The 20,425-nt window shown below is 41.6% G+C and overlaps 1 protein-coding gene across 1 annotated transcript in view; it reads left to right on the forward strand.

The window, feature by feature from the left end:
* CSTF2 (cleavage stimulation factor subunit 2) overlaps positions 1–20,425 on the forward strand; it is a 1,531,011-nt gene that overhangs the window by 158,578 nt on the left and 1,352,008 nt on the right. Inside the window, exon 3 of the mRNA XM_044057611.1 lies at positions 18,761–18,930. Within this exon, the coding sequence (XP_043913546.1) occupies positions 18,761–18,930 (170 nt within the window). The remainder of the gene's footprint in view (positions 1–18,760; positions 18,931–20,425) is intronic.

The raw sequence follows: 20,425 nt of genomic DNA on the forward strand, positions 1-20,425 counted from the left end.
CACTCATCACCACTTATATAAGGCTCCTTTTGCAGATCCAGAGACTATCTCCCAGGGCCCTAAAGCTGTAGCAGCTACTTCTTCTAAAACCCTCCCCTCTGAAAGGGAATCCAGGTCCTTAGAGAGATGGGGTAAAAAAGTTTACACCTCTGCTACCTTGTCAGCTGGAGCTTTGAACTTCCAATTTCATATGATTCAATATCAAGAGTTTATGCTTGACCAGTTGACTAAAAAGCTGTCCTCTGAAGAATCTTTAGATAAAAAGTATGTTCAAGAAATGGTACATAACATACAGCAGGTTAGTAACCATTCTTTAAAATGTGGCTATGATGCACTGGAGGCTTCCTTTAGATCAGCCATGACTGGCACAGTTATCAGGAGGCATGCATGGTTGAAAGAACAGGCATTACCAGACCATGTCAAATCTAAGCTTTTGGATGCACCTATGGACAAGGTCAATTTATTTGGTGCCCCCGCACAGCAGGTACTAAAAAAGATGGAAGAGAAAGCAAAATCTGTGCAAACAGTGAAAGATTTCTTACAAGTTCAACCTCCAAGGTTTAGCAGGAACTGGCCCTCCAAGAATTGGTCCTTTCCGGACTCCTCTAAGGCACAAAGAGGCAGGAATAGGTGCTCTAGAGGCAGAAACCAATCCAGGGGTGTCTACAGGGGTCGCCAGTGTCAGGGTAACAACCAACGAGGCACGGATACAGCCACCACCACTACAACAACTCAATCACAGTGACTTGGCGGTGGCACCGCCTACCAGGGAACAACTAGAAGCACCCTTAGGCGGAAAGCTAACATTATTTTCAAGAAACTGGCACTGCATTACAAGAGAAAAATGGATTTTACAAACTATAGACAAAGGTTACAGGTTCCATTTCCATACTCTACCAGGAAAGAGAGGAATGCCAAACCTACCACCTACTCAAAGGACAGAAGCTCTAAAGCAAATATCTCAATTATTAAGAATGAGAGCTGTGGAAAAGGTACCATTTATGGAGCAAGGGAAGGGATTTTACTCCAGACTCTTCCTGGTACCAAGAAAAGAAAACAAATGGAGGCCTATTCTAGACCTGTCCGCTTTAAACACATTCCTCATTGTTCCAAAATTCAAAATGCTGACCCTACAGCAGCTTCTTCCCATGCTGGGCAAGGAGTCTTGGCTGGTAACTCTAGATCTCAAGGAGGCATACCTGCACGTCCCCATAAGACCAATTTGCAGAAGATACCTCAGATTTCTTGCAGGATCAGAGCATTATCAATTCTCAGCATTGCCCTTTGGCTTATCTACTGCGCCCAGAGTGTTCACGAAATGCCTGGCATCAGTAATCGCTCATTGCAGACTTCAGGGTATTCAAATCTATCCCTACCTGGACCACTGCCTGATACAAGCGGACAACAAAAACAAACTAACAGAAGACTTACAAAGAGTCATCTACCTGCTGCAAGCCCTGGGATATACAGTCAGTACAAAAAAGTCAAGGCTGATTCCATCCCAAAGAATAACCTTTCTGGGTGCAGAACTGGACACATCAAAACAAATGGCATTTCTAACTGCAGAAAAGAAAGAGCAACTTCCTCTCTACTTCTTGGCATTAACAAAGCAGAACCATCTAACTGCAAGAAAAGTGCTACAAACTAGGCTTCATGGCATCCTGCATAATACTGGTCCCTCATGTCAGGCTGCATATGAGAAAGCTACAGTGGTACCTAAAGAATTTGTGGTCTCAGCACAAGCACAGCCTAGAAACCAAAATTCCAATGATCCCAGGCTTGAAGCAAGAGTTCCTATGGTGGGCTCAGGCCTGTCAATCAAACACAGGATTGCCCTTCTGCAAAACTCAACCAAGACAAACCATCACGACAGATGCCTCAGACCTCGGTTGGGGGGCACACATGATGGGCAAGTGCATTCAAGGCCTATGGACTCAAGACCAGCTGCATCTGCACATAAATCTAAAAGAAATGATGGCAGTAAAATTGGCAATCCAGGCATTCAGACCTTTTCTCCAAGAAGGCCAGTTGATGATAAGGACAGACAACACCACAGTTATGTGGTACATCAACAAACAGGGAGGCACACACTCATACCCTCTATGCCGGCTGGCACTGGACCTATGGGATGTGGCTCTGAGCTACAACATTCAGTTACAGGCAATTTATGTACCAGGGAAGGAAAACATTCTAGCAGAAATATTAAGCAGAACTACAACAGATGCCCACGAATGGATGCTGCATCCGGACATCTTCAAAACCATCACAAGAGAATGGGGATTACCACAAATAGACTTGTTTGCATCCCCATTCAATCACCAGTTGAAGAAATTCTGCACAAGGACTTACCACCCACTTGCTTGGAAGGTGGACTCCCTATCTTTCAGTTGGAAAAGCCTGACAGCATACGCATTCCCACCACTTCCTTTGATGCACAAGGTGCTTCTCAAGATCAAAGAGGAACGTCCGAGGATCATTCTGATGGCCCCAGACTGGCCAAGACAACATTGGTATCCACTGCTGAGGAGCATGTCCCGAGAACAAATATGGACACTGCCCCTGATCCCATTACTGCTAACATAGAACAACTACAACATCCTGCATCCAAACCTAAAAACTCTGCAGCTAACTGCCTGGAACATTACATAACAGCAATTAACCCAAATTTATCCCAAAGGGTTAAAGACATAATCCTGGAGGCTCGTAGACCTTCAACAAGAAAGAATTATGCAGCAAAATGGAAAAGATATCTCATCTGGAGTACTGCAAAGGGGCAAGATGTGACACTGGTGAACATAGCCAACATCCTGGAGTACTTGGCGGAGCTCTTCCATACAGGCCTGTCCTATTTTTCCATCAAGATACATGCATCAGCTATTTCAGCAGAATACAGCTTGGATCCTCCTGTCTTCTCGCATCCTCTGCTCAGGCAGTTTCTGAGAGGAATTAAAAATGTAAAACCTCCCAGGAAACCTCCATTGCCAGCATGGGACTTGAACTTTGTGCTAGAAAAACTGACTCTACCTCCTTTCGAACTAGCAGCAACAGCAGAATTACAATACTTATCCTGGAAGACTGCTTTCCTGCTGGCAATAACTTCAGCAAGAAGGGTCTCTGAACTACAGGCATTAATGGCAGTACAACCCTTCCTGATCTTCCATCAAGATAGTGTCCATGAGAACAAATCCTAGATTTATCCCTAAGGTGGTATCCAGAGTCTCTTTAAATCAGGCTATCCACCTTCCTACATTCTTCCCCAACCCACTGAACAGGGGAGAAAAGCTCTTGCATACCTTGGATGTACACAGACAATTACGCTACTACCTGGACAGGACAAAAAACAATAGAAAAACTGACCAGCTTCTGGTAGCATATGCAACTGGAAAGGAAGGAAAACCAATTTCTAAACAGACAATCTCCAAATGGATAGGAAATTGCATTAGATTTTGTTACTCCTACCATGGAAAGAAAACTCCAGAGAACATCAGGCCTCACTCCACAAGGGCTACAGCCACTACAACAGCTTTCTTACGAGGAGTGGCTACCAAGGACATTATAGAGGCTGCTACTTGGACCTCCGTGCATACATTTGCCAAGCATTATAACTTACCTCTATACTCTAGATCCCGTGCTGGTTTTGCCACTGCTGTTTTGCAAGGGATCCTGACTACACCATAATCTATTCACATTTCCTCCTCCCCTAGTTTAGCTTTGGTATTCTACCCATTTGTAAAGACTGCAGATGCATCCTTGAAGGACATAGTACAGTTTTGTACCTACCATAAATGTAGATGTCCGAGAGGAATGCATCTGCAGTCAGGATTACCCACCCTCCTTCCCCTCTGAGGTACTCCTAGGGTATTTACCAATCTTCAGCTAGCTTGGGGGGATCTATTATGGTGTATTTGTTTGTATACATGTACATACATGCTTATTTTGTGTGTTTGCTCTCTACTATTTGGAAACTTTGGCATTTATCCAAATTTAGCCATCCAAGGGGGCACCTGGCATCTGGGGCAAGAAACACTGAGGAAAATGGCGTCGGCTGATGCCTTTATACCCGAATAACTGCCGCAATGACGTCGGGTGAAGTGCGACACCAGCCAAAGCCAGACCCAGACTTTGGAATCCGGCCGACCGAAGGGCTGCCTGACGGCAGGACATCCCATTTGTAAAGACTGCAGATGCATTCCTCTCGGACATCTACATTTATGGTAGGTACAAAACTGTACTTTCTTGGTTTTTGTAGGTATAGGGTTAAATTGAGAGATGTGAGTGAGTCTATGAAATTTGGCTGCTGAGTACTTTACTGGGCAGGAGTAGTTGCTAAGACTGTGAGGAGAGGTAAGAGTAGGAATGGAGGTTTGCCTTTTGTGGGTATGGAGTCCTGGATATGTGTGGTATTCGTAGAGAGTAAGTAGATAGGGTATAATTAGTATAGTTAGGAGTATTAATAAAGGTAAGGGTTTGTGGTATTCTTGGGCCATTAGTGTAGGCATAGGAGATGGGGGTTGTAGGGATGCTAGTAGATAGAGTGGCAAGGTAATGGATAATGCAAGATGAGTGATAGTACTTTACAGGGGGAGGAGTTAGGGGTTGGTGTTAATGTATAGGGGTGTGGCATTTTATGTATAAGTGTAGGAGCACTGGGGGCGGGTGGAATTTGGGGACAGGGTAGGGGAGCGGAGTGAGCCCGAAGGGCAAACGGAGCGGGATGAGCCACAGAGGAGTTAACCCTAGGAGAACAATCAGTGAAGCAGTAAGCTAAGGTAAGTAAAGGTGGGGGACTGTGAGATGACACAAAGCCTTGCTAGTAGTTATACTGAGAGGATAGGCAATGAGGAATTTGAGAAGAAGGGAGAAATAGTGCGATTTGTAAGCTCATGCAGGTTGTGAGAATCTGAGAGCCTGTAAATTAAATGTAGAGCCAATATGGAGGTTTAAAGGAAACTATTGCTGTCTAGTGGACAAAAGGCTGTGTAGTAGTGGAAATGTCTAGTAAAAAGAGAGAATGCAGGGGAGTAGGTGTACTATTCAGGTTGGATGGGATAGGAGTCAATGACCTGTAATATAAGAAGGGAAGGGAAGACGAGGCATAAGAGCAGGTAGTAATGGTTGCTGAATGTCCTGGCTGGTGAGAGTAAATTTACAAACTAGGATGTAACGCACACTATGTCCACAGACAGTGGTATATAGTACGTACTTTCACTTGTAAATTTGTTCCCTTGGGGGGGGGGGGGGATGTTGCAGAGGGAAGGACCGGTTCAGGTTCTTAGAATGGGGAAACCACAATAAGATTTGGAAAAAGTTGTTATTCAGCAGGCTGGGCAATTCCTCTTAACTACTGGCAAACCAGGTTGGGCAGTAAATCATCTGTTTTTGTGGTCTTTGGTTGAACATTTGGATCCGATACATATTTTTCAGTTTGTTCTGTGTGTCCGTTCTTTGGAATATACTTTTTTGAATTTGCCATCGGTTTTGGGTGTTTTCCATGGCTACAGAAACATCGAGTCAGTTTATCTATCCACCCAGTTGCAGAAAGTGGAACTGCTGTTTCTATTAAACCCAACTCACAAGAAGAACTTATTAATACTATTGTGAGGATAGTTAAAGAAAATCTAAATGCCAGTGTTCCCCCACGGCCACCCTCTCCTTTGGTCGAGTCGAGGCTGGGAAACGGCTTGGCGTCACTACATCAAGCAGGAAGGAATGCTGAAGTAAATGATAAAGAATTTGCCAACGCTAATACGAGTGAGTCCATTGTTTCTGCTGAAACAAACGTTTGGGATTATGTTAGCAAAGTTACTGAGAAACCGTTTTCAAACATTTCAACAAGTGATACTGTGGGCCAAATTCATTTAATGACAACTATTATGCTGACAGTATAAACTGCAAGAAAGCTATATATGAATTAGAAAGACTGGTATTTAGGCATGTGACTAGTTTTGGAAATACAGTATTTCGAGGAGTGTGTACACAGGAAAGTGGTGCCACAGGGTCTACGCACTGCTAAATTTATGATTTGCGTAACTCCTGGTGATGAATTAAGCAAATTGTTAGTTGAGTTATACAATGATACGGGTCTCAGTATGATGCACTTGCTTATGGCGCATTATCACAAAGAAATTGCAACTATTAAAGAAAAAATTAAAACTTTAGATGTGAAGATCAAGAATTATCATTGTTTTAAAGACTTTTTGGTCCTATACTATGGGGTTGAGGCGAAGGCCGACAGACATAGGGCCACTATAGTGTCAAGAAAACAATCTAAGTTAAAAAGAGATGTTATGGCATACCAAGCCAATCGGACTTACATAATGTCAGACAAAGGAACAGACTCTGAAAATTTCAGGGCAGACTTCAGAGACAAAGACCACTCGTAGTGAAAAATCAGTGGTGGCAGACACTAGAGTGAGTGAGGATTTCTCCATTACCAACAATAACAATAGTGTGGGGTGTAACAATCACTCTAATGTTACCAAAAAAGACAACACAACAGTTCCAGCAGATAATAATCCAAGGGCTAGTTTTGCACAGGTTGTTGCAAAGCCTTGTCAGAGCTTGGATCAGGGTCCTTTTCCCTTGAACAGTGTACCAAACAAACAGACTCACAAATGGTACAACACAACTCAATTCAAGGGGAAAGGGAGGGGGAAGAACCACAACAGGAAAATCAAGTGGTAAATGAAGAACATGGACAAGAATATTGTATTGATGTTATCAATTTGTCTGATGTTTCTTTATCATGTGATTTAGAAAGAGTTCTTAAAAAAGGTTTTTCCTTTATACCTGCAAACAGCATGAACATAGGAAGACTTTTGGTGGATTTTAGGTTGTATTTAAGAAAGTTAAATTTAAATTGTATCATGCACAATGTGTTAGAAGGACCATCAGAAAATTTAGTGCACAAACCTAAAAAGCCAAGTACCTTTAATCCACCCCGCCGTTATACTCTCCAGGCTTTTCAAAATTTATGTGAAAAAGATTTCAGAAACATTAGTCATTTTAACTATCCAGAAAACTTAACTGAGGGAGAAAAAATGAGTTCACTAAGTTATGTAGAAACTCCAGAGTAAGGACAATGAAAGCAGACAAAGGGGGGAAAATTGTGGTTATGAATACTGAGAAATATAACACTTCATTATTAACCATGTTAGAAGATCATAGTACTTACAAAAAAGTTCATATTCAGGAAGTGAAGGGCAGTTTTCAAAAGCTGGATGGTAATGTTGTTCGATATGCTCAGTCAAGGGGAATTGGATTATGAAAGTTACAACTATTTATTAGTAGACCATCCTAAAATGGCTACATTTTTTGGTATACCGAAAGTACAGACCAATCAACAAAATCCACCTTTCAGGCCAATAATTTCAGCCAAAAATTCTAAAACTGAAAATATATCTATTTGGCTGGATTATATGCTCAACCCCGTTGTCCAAAAATCTAGGTTCTATTTAAGAGATTCATGGCATTTGTTGGAAGTGTTAAGAGATTTAAATATTGTAGGGGGATCCATTAGTTTTGGAACCTTAGATGTAAAGTCTTTATACACTTCTATTCATCAAAAAGAAGGGGTTGAATATTTAAGACCATACTTGACTGAGCAGACTAATTTTGGTAGTACAAAGGTGAACACTGTTTGCAGTTTGATGGAGTTAGTTTTAGAAAATAACTTTTTTAAATTTAACAAGAACTATTATCAACAAACGTCCGGAGTGGCCATGGGGGCAATGTTAGCTCCAGCCTTTGCAAATTTAGTCATGGCCAATTGGGAGTTAAAGTTTTTGATTGGACACCCTAGTTACTCCAAAGTATTGATGTACTATAGATTTATCGACTGTTCTTTTTGTGGAATGGTACACAGCAAAAATTTTTTGAGATGGTGGGGGACCTGAATCTCACCACAAACTTTTTGGAATTCAAGGTGAGTGGATTCCCCCTCATATGAAAAGAGGAGTAGTAAAAGGTCAAATTATACGTCTCAGTAGACTCACCACTGATGATGAGGTATTTTTGGAAGAGGTAGATGTTCTTCATCCCACATTGCTGCAGTCCTAACACTTGGGTAGTCCGCTGTCCCAGTCGGCCCGAATACCAAAGTATAAGGCTGACGTCGGTCAAGGCGCATTTGTCTGACATCAGGACGTCAGGGTACAAATGCGCATGACCGACGTCATATCCTCAGTCTTTTTTGCCGCATGGTCCGATGCAGAAGCAGTATTGCGAGTGCAGGTTGGCGTTCTGAAATTTTCTGAAGTCGGAGTTTCAGACCGAATCAAAGTTGGCTAAGTACCCGTTGGGAATATTTTGTTTTTCTTGCCTCAGTATTTAACCGGATGTCAGAAAAAGTGAATAACTGTATTTCTTGTGGGAAACAGATACCTCATAGGGATTACCGTACCTTGTGTATACCTTGCTTAGGGCCTGAGCACGACGTTGTAGGCTGTCGCTCTTGTGCTAGATTTAACAAACGCACTATTAAGAGAAGATTAGATTGTGCCAGGTTAGTTTTGGGAAGCGTTGTAATTACAACATGCCGCCGGATGCTCCGGCCCGCTTCTCTAAAAGCGCAAGGACAAAGCAGCAAAGCCTAGGTTGGAAGAACCGTCTGTCCCGGACGTCGGTTCTTTAGAGGGCTCGGTGGAGCCGGTGGTTCTACCAGAAGTTCCTTTGGATTCTCAGGGAGAGACTTTACTGTTACAAGATGTGTCCTCTCAGGAGGTAGGCCAGGCTGAAGGGGCTTCTCAGGTAGCTGTTCTCCCCTCCCTTCCTAAGGTGGTTAGGCCCTCCCCTTCTGTTTCCAAGGCTTCTTCTAGAGGCAGGCCAAGGTTAACTTCAGTGGGGGTCTCCCCTAGTTCTTCAGGGTCTCTGCCTAAAAAACATATGCTTAAAATGGCAGAAGATTTGATTACTATGATTAGAGGTTCTATGCCCCCCCCTGATAAGAGGCCTAGGGTGGAACCTGAGCTTGAGAGTTTTGAGCAGTGTTCGGAGGCTTCTGAGTCTTCGGCTGAAGACTTGCAGGAGTATCCTCCTTATTCTGATTCTGATGTAGATGATTCTACTCCGGCTTCTCCTCCTGAGGATTTTTCTTTTCAGAGACTCTTCATTCCATGAGGGAGCATTTTAAATGGGAAGGTCAAGATTTCTCTGATTCCAGGAAAAGGCTTAGGGAATTTTTGTTTCTACCCCAGCATAGGCCTTTGGCTATACCTCCTGTTCTGGATGTGGTAGAAGATGTTTTTGCAGAGGCTTCCCTGAACCCTGATTCTTTGCCTCCTGCCCCAGTTAAACCGGACAGGTATTATAGGGTGCCTGAAGCTCATAAGTATCTTTTTAAGAGTCCTAGGGCAGACCCAGAAACTGTTTCCCAGGGCCCTAAAGGTGTTAAGGCTTCTGTTGTTAAAAATCCTATTCCTTCTGATAAAGAGGCTAGGGCTTTGGATAGATGGGGAAAGAAGGTGTATACTTCTTCCACTTTAGCCATGAGGGCTTTGAATTGCCAGTTTCACATGTTGAAATACCAAAATTATCTCCTTACACAATTGAAGTCTAAGGTAGATGCTCTGGCGGAAGGTATTGAGTGTAAAGAGTTGCAGGATTTAGTTCATGTTTCTGAACAGGTGGGTAAGCATTCCTTGCAATGTGGTTTTGATGCTGTACAGGCCTCTTCGAGGGTGGCAGCCACTGGTTCTGTTCTTCGCAGGCACGCCTGGCTGAGGGATCAGAATTTAGCTGAGCATGTAAAGACAAGGATTTTAGATGCTCCTTTACAATCTGATGTGTTATTTGGTTCGCCTGTGGAAGCAGTGTTAAAGAAAATGGAGGACAAGGCTAAGTCTATGCAGACTGTTAAAGATTTTTTGCAGGTTCAGCCTCCGAAGTTTAGTAGAAATTGGCCTACTAAGGGGTGGACATATCCTTGTTATGATTCTCAGTCTAGGGGTAGATCTAGACGTGGTAGGGGCAGAGCTCAAGGTTCTTTTAGGCCTAGAACAGGGAGTTCACCTGCCCAGTCTTCTGGTGAGGGCAGGGGTCAGTCCTTTCGTAAGCAGACCCAATGACTTGCCTTTTCAGCTGCCAGAGCCTTCTCGTCTGGCAGCACCTTTGGGAGGAAGGCTGGCACTTTTCAAAGAAAATTGGAGTGTTATTACCCAAGACAGATGGGTATTGGATATCGTCACCACGGTTACAGGTTTTATTTCCATACCTTGCCTCCTTTCAAAGGCATGCCAGACATTCCTCCTATACAAAGAAAAGAGGCTCACAAGCAAATTTCTCTGTTACTCCAGATAGGGGCCATTCAGCCGGTTCCTGTGCCAGAAAGGGGCCTAGGATTTTATTCTCGCCTGTTCCTAGTACCAAAAAAGGGGAACACGTGGAGACCAATTTTGGATTTGTCTATCCTCAACACTTATCTGGACATTCCCAAGTTCAAAATGTTAACATTACAACAGCTTTTACCTCTGCTGGGCAAAGATCACTGGATGGTAACTTTAGATCTCAAGGAGGCTTACCTTCATGTGCCTATCAGACTCAGTTGCAGGAAGTATCTGCGTTTCGAGCTGGAAATTCCCATTATCAGTTCTCTGCATTGCCCTTTGGCTTATCTACTGCCCAGAGTATTCACAAAAGTTCTGGCTCCAGTCATAGCTTTCTTCAGGCTAAAAGGAATACAAATCTATCCTTACTTGGACGACTGTCTGATTCTGGCTCAAGAAAAGAACGAGCTTCTTCAGCATCTGGAATATGTGATAGCAGTGCTAAGATGCCTGGGGTATTCTGTGAACGAAATAAAGTCCAGTCTAGTACCCTCTCAAGACATGTGCTTTCTGGGTGTGAGACTGAATACAGCAGCCCAGATGGCCTTTTTAACCCCGGACAAACAAAAGAATCTTTCCCTTTACTTTCATCAACTATCTCTTCAGTCCGGGCTGACTGCAAGGACAGTCCTTCAAGCCTTAGGGTTCATGGCATCTTGTATTCTGGTGCTTCCCAATGCCAAACTGCATATGAGGAAGCTGCAATGGTATCTAAAAAATGTATGGACACAGCACTGCCAGGATTTGGACACTGTCATTCAAATAATACCTTGCATTCAACAGGAATTTTTGTGGTGGGCTCAGGAATGTCACCTAAACAAGGGACTCTCTGTGACCCGGCCAGAGGCGAGTCAGATTCTAACGACAGATGCCTCAGACATAGCTTGGGGAGCTCATCTGAATGGAAAGTGGATACAAGACAAGTGGCCTGCCAGACTACAGCATCTACATATCAACATGAAAGAGATGTTAGCTGTCCAGTTTGCATTAATGGCTTTCAAGGAGTTACTTCTTCCAGGGCAGGTGTTGATTCTAACAGACAACACAACTGTCATGTGGTACATCAACAAGCAAGGGGGAACACATTCTTATCCTCTATGCAGGCAAGCAATGATTTTGTGGGAGACTGCGCTCAGCTTGCAGCTAAATCTTCAGGCACGGTTTCTGCCAGGAGCACAGAACTCCTTAGCAGATGTGTTAAGCAGGCAAATCATGGATCCCCACGAGTGGAAACTGGATCTTCATGTATTTCGAAAATTGACAGTGTCATAGGGAACTCCAGACATAGATCTGTTCGCTTCTCCACTAAACCACCAGCTGCCAAAGTTTTGCACGAAAAGGTTTCATCACACAGCTTGGAAAGTGGATGCTCTTTCGTTCAGTTGGGAAAATCTTCATGTGTATGCCTTTCCACCTCTGCCTCTCCTCCCAAAGGTACTCCTAAAGGTCAGACAAGACAAGCCGAGGATGATTTTGATAGCTCCAGATTGGCCTCGGCAACACTGGTACCCATTACTGAGGAATCTGGTAAGGAAGCCTCCATGGCCTTTACCTTTAATTCCACACCTTTTGTCTCAGAGGGACGGTCATCTACTCAATGTCAAGCTTCACTCTCTTCATCTAACAGCCTGGCATATTCTGTTTTGAACCACAGCAGGTCTCAACTTCCTCAACAAGTTTTGAATGTGATTATGGAAGCCAGAAGACCTAGTACACGTAAAGTGTATGCAGAAAAGTGGAAGAGATTTTTATTTTGGAGTGCAGCAAAGGATTTGGATGTTTCTGAGCCTAATTTGAGTGTGGCTCTTCAATATCTTACTGAGTTATTGGACAAAGGTTTGTCTTTCTCTTCCATTAAGATTCATGCTGCAGCAATTTCAGCTCACTATGATTGTGACCCACCATTGTTTTCTCATCCTTTGTTCAAGCAATTTCTTAGAGGGGCAAAGAATATAAGACCCCCACGTAGAGCTCCTACTCCTGCTTGGGATCTCAATTTTGTGTTGGAGAAACTTACTCTACAACCTTTTGAGCCTCTTGGCTACTGCTGAATTGAAATACTTGTCATGGAAGACTGCTTTTTGTTGGCCATTACTTCTGCAAGAAGGGTTTCTGAATTGCAGGCCCTTATGGCGGTTGAGCCTTTTTGATTTTCTATAAGGATAGGGTATCATTACGCACTAATCCTTCCTTTATGCCTAAGGTGGTTTCTAGTGTGGCTTTAAACCAAACTATTCATTTGCCTACTTTTTATGCAGATCCCCAAAATAGGGGTGAAAAGATTTTGCACACTTTAGATGTACACAGGCAGTTGCGTTATTATTTAAGCAGGACTAGGGATTTTAGGCAGTCTCAGCAGTTGTTTGTTTCTTTTGCTTTGAGTTCTCAGGGCAAGCCTGTGTCAAAACAAACTATATCTAAGTGGATTGGGTTTTGCATTGCATTCTGTTATTCCCATCATGGCAAGGAGATTCCAGCTGGGATTAGGCCTCATTCCACTAGGGCTACTGCCACTTCAACAGCATTTCTAAGGGGTGGCAACTAAGGATATTTTGGAGGCAGCTACTTGGAGTTCAGTGCATACTTTCTCCAAGCATTACCACCTTCCTCTCTATTCTAAATCCAGGGCTGGTTTTGCCACTGCTGTGTTGCAGGGCATTTTGGCAGCTCCTGCTTCATTATAGTTTAGCCATCCTCCCTTACCTCTGCTTTGGGATTCTACCCAAGTGTTAGGACTGCAGCAATGTGGGATGAAGAACATAGTACAGTTTTGTACCTACCATAAATGTAGATGTTCGAGGATCCACATTGCTGCAGTCCAATTTACCCGCCCTTGTGCCCGCTCTGTGTTTAGGGGTGGTTGTGTGGGTGGGGTTCTATTTTTGTAAATTTGTATATATTGTATATATATTAGGTACAGGAGTGTATGGTGTTTTTTGGTTTTGGCCTTATCTTTTTAGGGTCTTCTGACATCTGGGGCAAGAAAAGACTGAGGATATGACGTCGGTCATGCGCATTTGTACCCTGACGTCCTGATGTCAGACAAATGCGCCTTGACCGACGTCAGCCTTATACTTTGGTATTCGGGCCGACTGGGACAGCGGACTACCCAAGTGTTAGGACTGCAGCAATGTGGATCCTCGAACATCTACATTTATGGTAGGTACAAAACTGTACTTTTTCTTGCGGAAACTATTCCTCAGAAGAGAGTATGATTTGGAATGGTTAAAAAAGATTGAAATGGAGGTTATAATGCTTAGAAAAGGAGTGGCTTCACCTATTTTGCTATCTAAAGATATTCAAGTGAGTCCAAATTTAGAAGGTTCCACAACTTTGTCCACCAACTTTAGTATAGCCTTTCCTATACCCATAGTAAATGAGATGCGGCTTATTAAAACTATTATAGCAAACAATTGGAAGATTTTATTAGGTAGTAAAGACCTAGTAAGTTTAATAGGTAACAAACCCAAATTCACATATAAAAGAGTGCTAAATATAAAATTAATGTTAGAAGGTAAAAATAGGAAAGATGACACTAAACTGAGACTAGTGAGCACCAAGAACGGTACATATGCTTGTAGGAACTGCAAACCGTGTAGATTTATTGGTAATAGTTCTTCTATTACTTTTAGTCATTTGAATTACACTATTTGGGTCAAGGACTACTATAATTGTAATACAGAATTTGTGGTATATACTGCGCAGTGTGTTACATGTGCACATTACTACGTAGGGAAAACTATAAGGACTTTGAAACGTAGAGTTTATGAACATTGCTTGGCCATAAAAAATAAGGATTTAACGAATTCCTTGGTCAAGCATGCTTTGAAATGTGCTGATTTTAAAAAGTTTGAATTTTTTTGTAATAGAGAAAGTAGAGAATATTATGTTCGGAGGGGATTTGAATAACGTGCTAGAGTGCAAAGAAACATTTTGGCAGTTATTTTTAGGGGCTGATCAAGCACCTGGACTAAATGAGTCTATTAATTTAAAATGTTTTTTATTAAACAAATAGATACAGAGTTAATTTATATAAACATATATTTAGAATATTAAGTGTTTAATGATGTCATCTCCTGTGTATTTGATATAAAAGGATGTTTGGGTGGAACATACTTTTTTCTGATGAAGTTCACGGAATAAAATAGTGAATGAAAACGCTAAATCATCTGTTTTTGTGGTCTTTGGTTGAACATTTGAATATTGACATAATGCAACAATTGTTTATTGATCACTGACAATGATTTAATCCTCAAAAAAGAATACGGTATGTGAGAGATGTGTATATACATAATGCCTCTGAAGGCAAAACTGTCACAAACACTCCTGATAACAATCTGGTTGTCACAGACAAAAAGTATACCCACCACAAACAGTACGCGCCCCACACATCAGTACCTCAGCATAAGTAGGTGCAACTGCACTCTTCTGAAACCTAAAGACCCCCCAGGCATTCTCCCTGCAAAAGCTATCCTCAGTAAATCTGAACTGCCAAGCCTCTAAGGCAATCCAATGCACTACCAAGGATTGTAGTCATATGTGAGTCCATTGTACAACATACTGATACTCCAGTCACCTGGCTGAACAAGGAGAAAATAAGGATCAGTTGCATGTCAGGGGCCAGGATCTGCCACGTTATGCAAGCACTTAAGTCATTTTACCATAGTTAACAGTATGATTCAGTCATAGTCCATGTAGGTGTAAATAACTGAGACTTGCCTCCCTAGACTATATGAAGAGAGGCATTATGGAGATCTCAGACTGTGTCACAGGCTGGTGTGTGCCTTGCATTTTAGTATTCTACTTTTACCAAGGAATATACCACAATATGAACAGAAGATGATTGACCTTAATAATCTGCTTAGCTTGTGGTGTCGTTCTAGGGGAATATAGTTTTTTGTCAACGTGGATATGGTTAACAGACTTATTTTGCCAAGTATGGTCTGCACCTTTCCCCTGGAGGCTTTCAAATATTGGCTTAAACATTGTCCTCCCAATAGAGCCTTTTTTAATCTATGCTAAAATGTCAAACTTTTCAATGTAGCAAAATTTATCCTAAGAAATCTAAAGGTGTTGCTGCTTAGTGTCAGGAATCTAAACAAGAATCTCCACTCCCTCCAAGCTATCCTCACCTTTGAGAGTGCAGACATCTAAACAGTTACAGAGACATGGTTTAAAGCTGCATAGAGTACCCTGGCAGTGCAAAGCTTCAGTACTTTCCACACATGTTGACTAGCAACTGCACAGACAGGGACTAAAGGGGGAGGTGTCTTGATGTACCTCAGCAAGATGATTACCTTTGGGCTGAATAAACAAGGTGATGCACTGGAGTTCCTCCACATCCAGATTACCATAGATAGTCCCATACCATATTTTAGCAAGCTATAGGTCATCCTGTATGTCCCTGAAAACCCATAGCTCATATTTGGATCTGTTGGGCGCATTCAGTATTTAAATATCATACTCACAGGGACTTTATCACAATATAAACTGGGATTCCTACTTGACCCCAGATTTGCAAATGCAGAGATTCCTAGACTTTATAAACACACACACCCTGGACCAATTACTGCATATGCCTACTAAAGGTACAAACATGTTGAACCTGGTACTCCTAAATATGGGATAACATAATCCTTCCAATTGTCATTAGGGAGCTTGTCTTAGATGCCCTCTCTAAGCTCTGTGTTGGGCCTGGTTCGCATAAATATGGGGTAACATAATCCTTCCAATTGTCAGTAAGGAGCTTGTCTTAGATTTCCTCTCTAAACTGTAAGACTTGGATGGGTCCCAGTAAAATATCCATGGATGTCTCCTAAATAGCCTGAAATATGATCTGTCAGAGCCACTAGAATTGCTATTCAACCATGGCATCTGCACAAGCTTCATGCCAAGCAAATGGAGAACTGCAGTGGTCATTCTTGTGCTCAAGGACAGACCATCAGTGGATGTTGGGGACTACAAACACATTAGTCTGACTAGTCTCATATGCAGAGTCATGGAAAAATTTTATCAAGGAAATGATTAACAGTGATCTAGGAAACCTTCAGACTCTCTTCCTTTCTCATGTGTGCATTTGTGTGTCCTCATGTTCCTCTTCTACTTTGTTATGGTGGAGAAACAAGAAGAACCTGCTTGCTTCATTAAGTGCACGAAGTGTGGGCATAAGATCCCATGTGAGTAGAAGATGAAAAATTGACAATGTCAGATAAAGAAGTTATGTACTCACCATAATGTTCCATTTGTATTGTTGATTTTTTCATCTCTCCTCACAATCCCAACCTCCAACCTTAGATGCCTGGTTGAATAGGAGGATGATTTCTAGGACAAAAGTAAATTTCATTAGACTCCAGAAATCGCTTCACTTAAGGTGTCTTTGTGTGTTAAATACTAACTCGTCTCTTCACACTAATATGATTATAACAAACAAGATCTGAGGCAATAGGGACAGATGCATTGTAGGTAAAGGGGAGGTACCCAAGAGCTTTTTTGGTTGTCATGAGCTTGCTAACAACCAAGTTGGATCTGAGGGCCCGGATCCAAACCCCACATTTGAAGAGAGATGAAAAATCGACAGTACAGAGATGGAACGTTATGGTGAGTACGTAACTTCTTTTTAAACAAAGGAACACGGTTGAATGAGAGAAGCTTTCTGTTTGATTATGCATATATAACATTGTTGTATGCTACAGCACTCTGTACTTGGTCCCCCTACACTTTAGAACCCTTTTCCTTATCTCAGTGTAAGGAGGGAAGTCTGCATTACTAAATATGTGGCTAGCTTTGACCATTGTGCTTATATTACCCAGAATTGTGAGAACACTGCAAGAAGGAATAGCGAGTGTGGTCACAGTAGTCTGCCATTATTAGGAAATGCAGCATACACATACATAAGAAGAATTAGAATTTCACTGCCAAGTAGAGTGGCCTCGTCTGAAAGCTAACTGCTACACAGAGCTGAAGAATAAGGAGCATTAAACTGTGTGGACAGAAAGGTTTGTGAAGTTGCCCATAAGATACTGAAAGCCTTATGTAGTTGTGATTCAACAATCCAGGTTTGTTTTAGAGGTACTTTTTTGTACTTGCAAGGTGTGTAAGTTTATGGATTATGGGGATTGCATAACTTTGTGCTGCCTTTTGGCCTTCCTGAGTAGCGAAGCTATGGGCATCTGCCTTAATTAATTAAAAATTGCTCTTGCAGTCATCTTATACTTGCATCGGTGACTCATCTGAGTGTCTTGACAACTGCAGACCCACTGATGCAGTGCTTATATTACGCTATATGTACTGTGGACTTGGCCTGCTTCTCCCAGTGGGTACCTTTCTTAACTAAGGTACATGAAGTGTCAGCTGGTAAAATATTTAAATTCATCATGGGATATGCAGACCAGAGCTGCAACCCATGCTTGCCCATATATGCATGTTGCTCAAGTGCTTTACATTACTTTATTTTGAATATTGGTAAACATTCTTCAAATTTACATTTAGTGAATAATTATTTGGCAAGCCCAACCTGTTAAATCATGTTTTTTTTTGCAGATTCAAGTAAGGTGGTATTGTGTTATATTGAAACTGGGGGTGTGTAAGTTGACCTCTTCCTGTAGGAAGCATGCGCCTTTATGCAAAACCTTTTTTTTTTTTGTAAAACTGCAGTTTTGTTCAGATGTTAATGAAATTATGTGATAAAAAGTAATTTGATGTAGAACAGTACACCCATTGTATTCTGCCTGTGTTTTGTTGAATCCTTTCATGTACATGTTGTGATATGCTGTCTTCATCGACCTCCAGATCACCTGAGAACAGGGTGCCTGCTTATTAAGAGTTCCATAATTCTGTCTTTGGCAGTAAATCCACTGAGACAAAAAACATATTGTGCCAGGGAACGTTGTTGTTCTAAAATAGTATTGACAGATGCTGAGATTATGTAGTCAACTCTAACATGGCAAGTTATAAAGAATAAATTAAGTACATAAAACAAAGCACTTGGTCAGTTTAAGTGACACCTTCTGGTATATTCTTTCCAATCATAATTCATGCACTCTAAACTGGCAGTAAAATAATACAGTCCTCGTCTAGTGCCAGGTTAGACAGTTACATATCAGGATGTTCTGATGCTCTGCACCTGTAATTTTCTTTTATGCAAACATCACTGCATTCATTATAGATTTTTAATAAAAGCAAAGATATAATACAGTGGCACACTGTTTCTGCTTCTCCTAGGCAAGCAACATTCCGTAATATTTTGCTATCACAAGGCAGGGCTGTCTCTCCTTATAGCACTTGTGTGTCTTAGGACACAAACATGTTTTCTGATGAGTAAATAATGAATGAAATAATTCTACTCGAGAAAATCCATTCTGACGTACAATTTTACTATTTATTCCTCTAACACTGGTCAGCATACCTAATTAATTAATAAAATATTTTGTTTATTTTAGGTTGGTATATGATAGAGAAACTGGTAAACCTAAAGGCTATGGGTTCTGTGAATACCAAGATCAGGAAACTGCCCTTAGTGCCATGCGTAATCTGAATGGGCGTGAATTTAGTGGACGAGCATTGCGAGTGGACAATGCTGCCAGTGAGAAGAACAAGGAGGAACTAAAGAGTAAGTTGCAGTGTTGTGTATATAATGTGCTCTGTTGCCTCTGCATTCTGGATTGTGTCTGTGTGTCTGTGTGTCTGTGTGTCTGTGTGTCTGTGTGTCTGTGTGTCTGTGTGTCTGTGTGTCTGTGTGTCTGTGTGTCTGTGTGTCTGTGTGTCTGTGTGTCTGTCTGTGTCTGTGTGTCTGTCTGTGTCTGTCTGTGTCTGTCTGTGTCTGTCTGTGTCTGTCTGTGTCTGTCTGTCTGTCTGTCTGTCTGTGTCTGTCTGTCTGTCTGTCTGTCTGTCTGTGTGTGTCTGTCTGTCTGTCTGTGTGTGTCTGTCTGTCTGTGTGTGTCTGTCTGTCTGTGTGTGTCTGTCTGTCTGTGTCTGTCTGTGTGTGTGTGTACTGGTTGCACTGTTACTCTGAAGGATGTTGCGTACTACATTGCTGATGTACTTTCTCAGTATTTCATAATCACAGCTGATTGATTTTAAGTGTAAGATTATTTTTATCTAGGATTTCTCCATATGAAAGGCAGATGACTTGCGTTTGCTTAACATTTTGTGTGCAAAATGGGATTGGGTAGTAGTTGAACAGCAGTTGGACTACCTGTTCCTACCTGGGAAGGGAAGAGTGACTTTAGTCTACAAATAGGTCATACTAGTGTGTGTATTGTACCTAGTCAGCTACTGTAGTCTGAGAGCTTGTGCATATAAGCTACTGAGCACATGCATGCTCAGTGCCATTTTGTTTAGACATTCAGTGTGAGTGCAAGTTTGAATGGAGATGCACATGTGTGTGTTAGAATTAATGAGTCAAAGTTTAAATTCCAGTTACAGTTCCTGATGTGTTTATGTACAGTAAACAACTGGAACCCATCCTGTGCCTCAGTGTCTCATTTGAATACACGAGACATGCAATGTGGTGTCAGAATGGGATCCGAAGTTGAAGCAGCTCGCAAACCATGAGGCACACAGTTGGAAGTGGAGTAATATACAGGAGTGAACTCACAAACAGATCAGTGGTTATTTGAAGGTACTTAAATTTGTTTAAATGATTTTCAATTGCCAGATATGTGGCATAGCATTCAAAGTGTACAAAATAATTACAAAATTATTTGAAATGTCTGAAATAGCAACATATAGATTAAAGTCCTTGAAATGATCTCTGAAGTGTTTAAAATGTTTGAAAAGGCTAAAACCTCAGAATTATTTCACAATGCATGACTTTTTCACAGTAACTAAGATTTTTCAAAGTGTCCGGAGCGTCAGAGATATTTCCAGTGTTAAAATAAAGCATTTTTGGAGAGATTGTTGTGCATTTGAGCATAATTTACAAGTACCAGGTCTATACTTGTGTTTAAAAGAAATTTGTTTGGCAGAGGGATTTCACAGACCTGAACTGCTGCTGTTTGATAATATCGCATAGAATTGGTGAGTGTTTGAACAAGATTATGATATTTTCATACAGGCTGCATTTTCTGATAGACGCACATGCAAGAGCATTTATACTTCTCAAT

Source organism: Protopterus annectens, chromosome 15.part0 (assembly GCF_019279795.1).
Source record: "Protopterus annectens isolate FY-2018-M chromosome 15.part0, PAN1.0, whole genome shotgun sequence".
In the NCBI taxonomy this organism is placed as follows: domain Eukaryota; kingdom Metazoa; phylum Chordata; order Ceratodontiformes; family Protopteridae; genus Protopterus; species Protopterus annectens.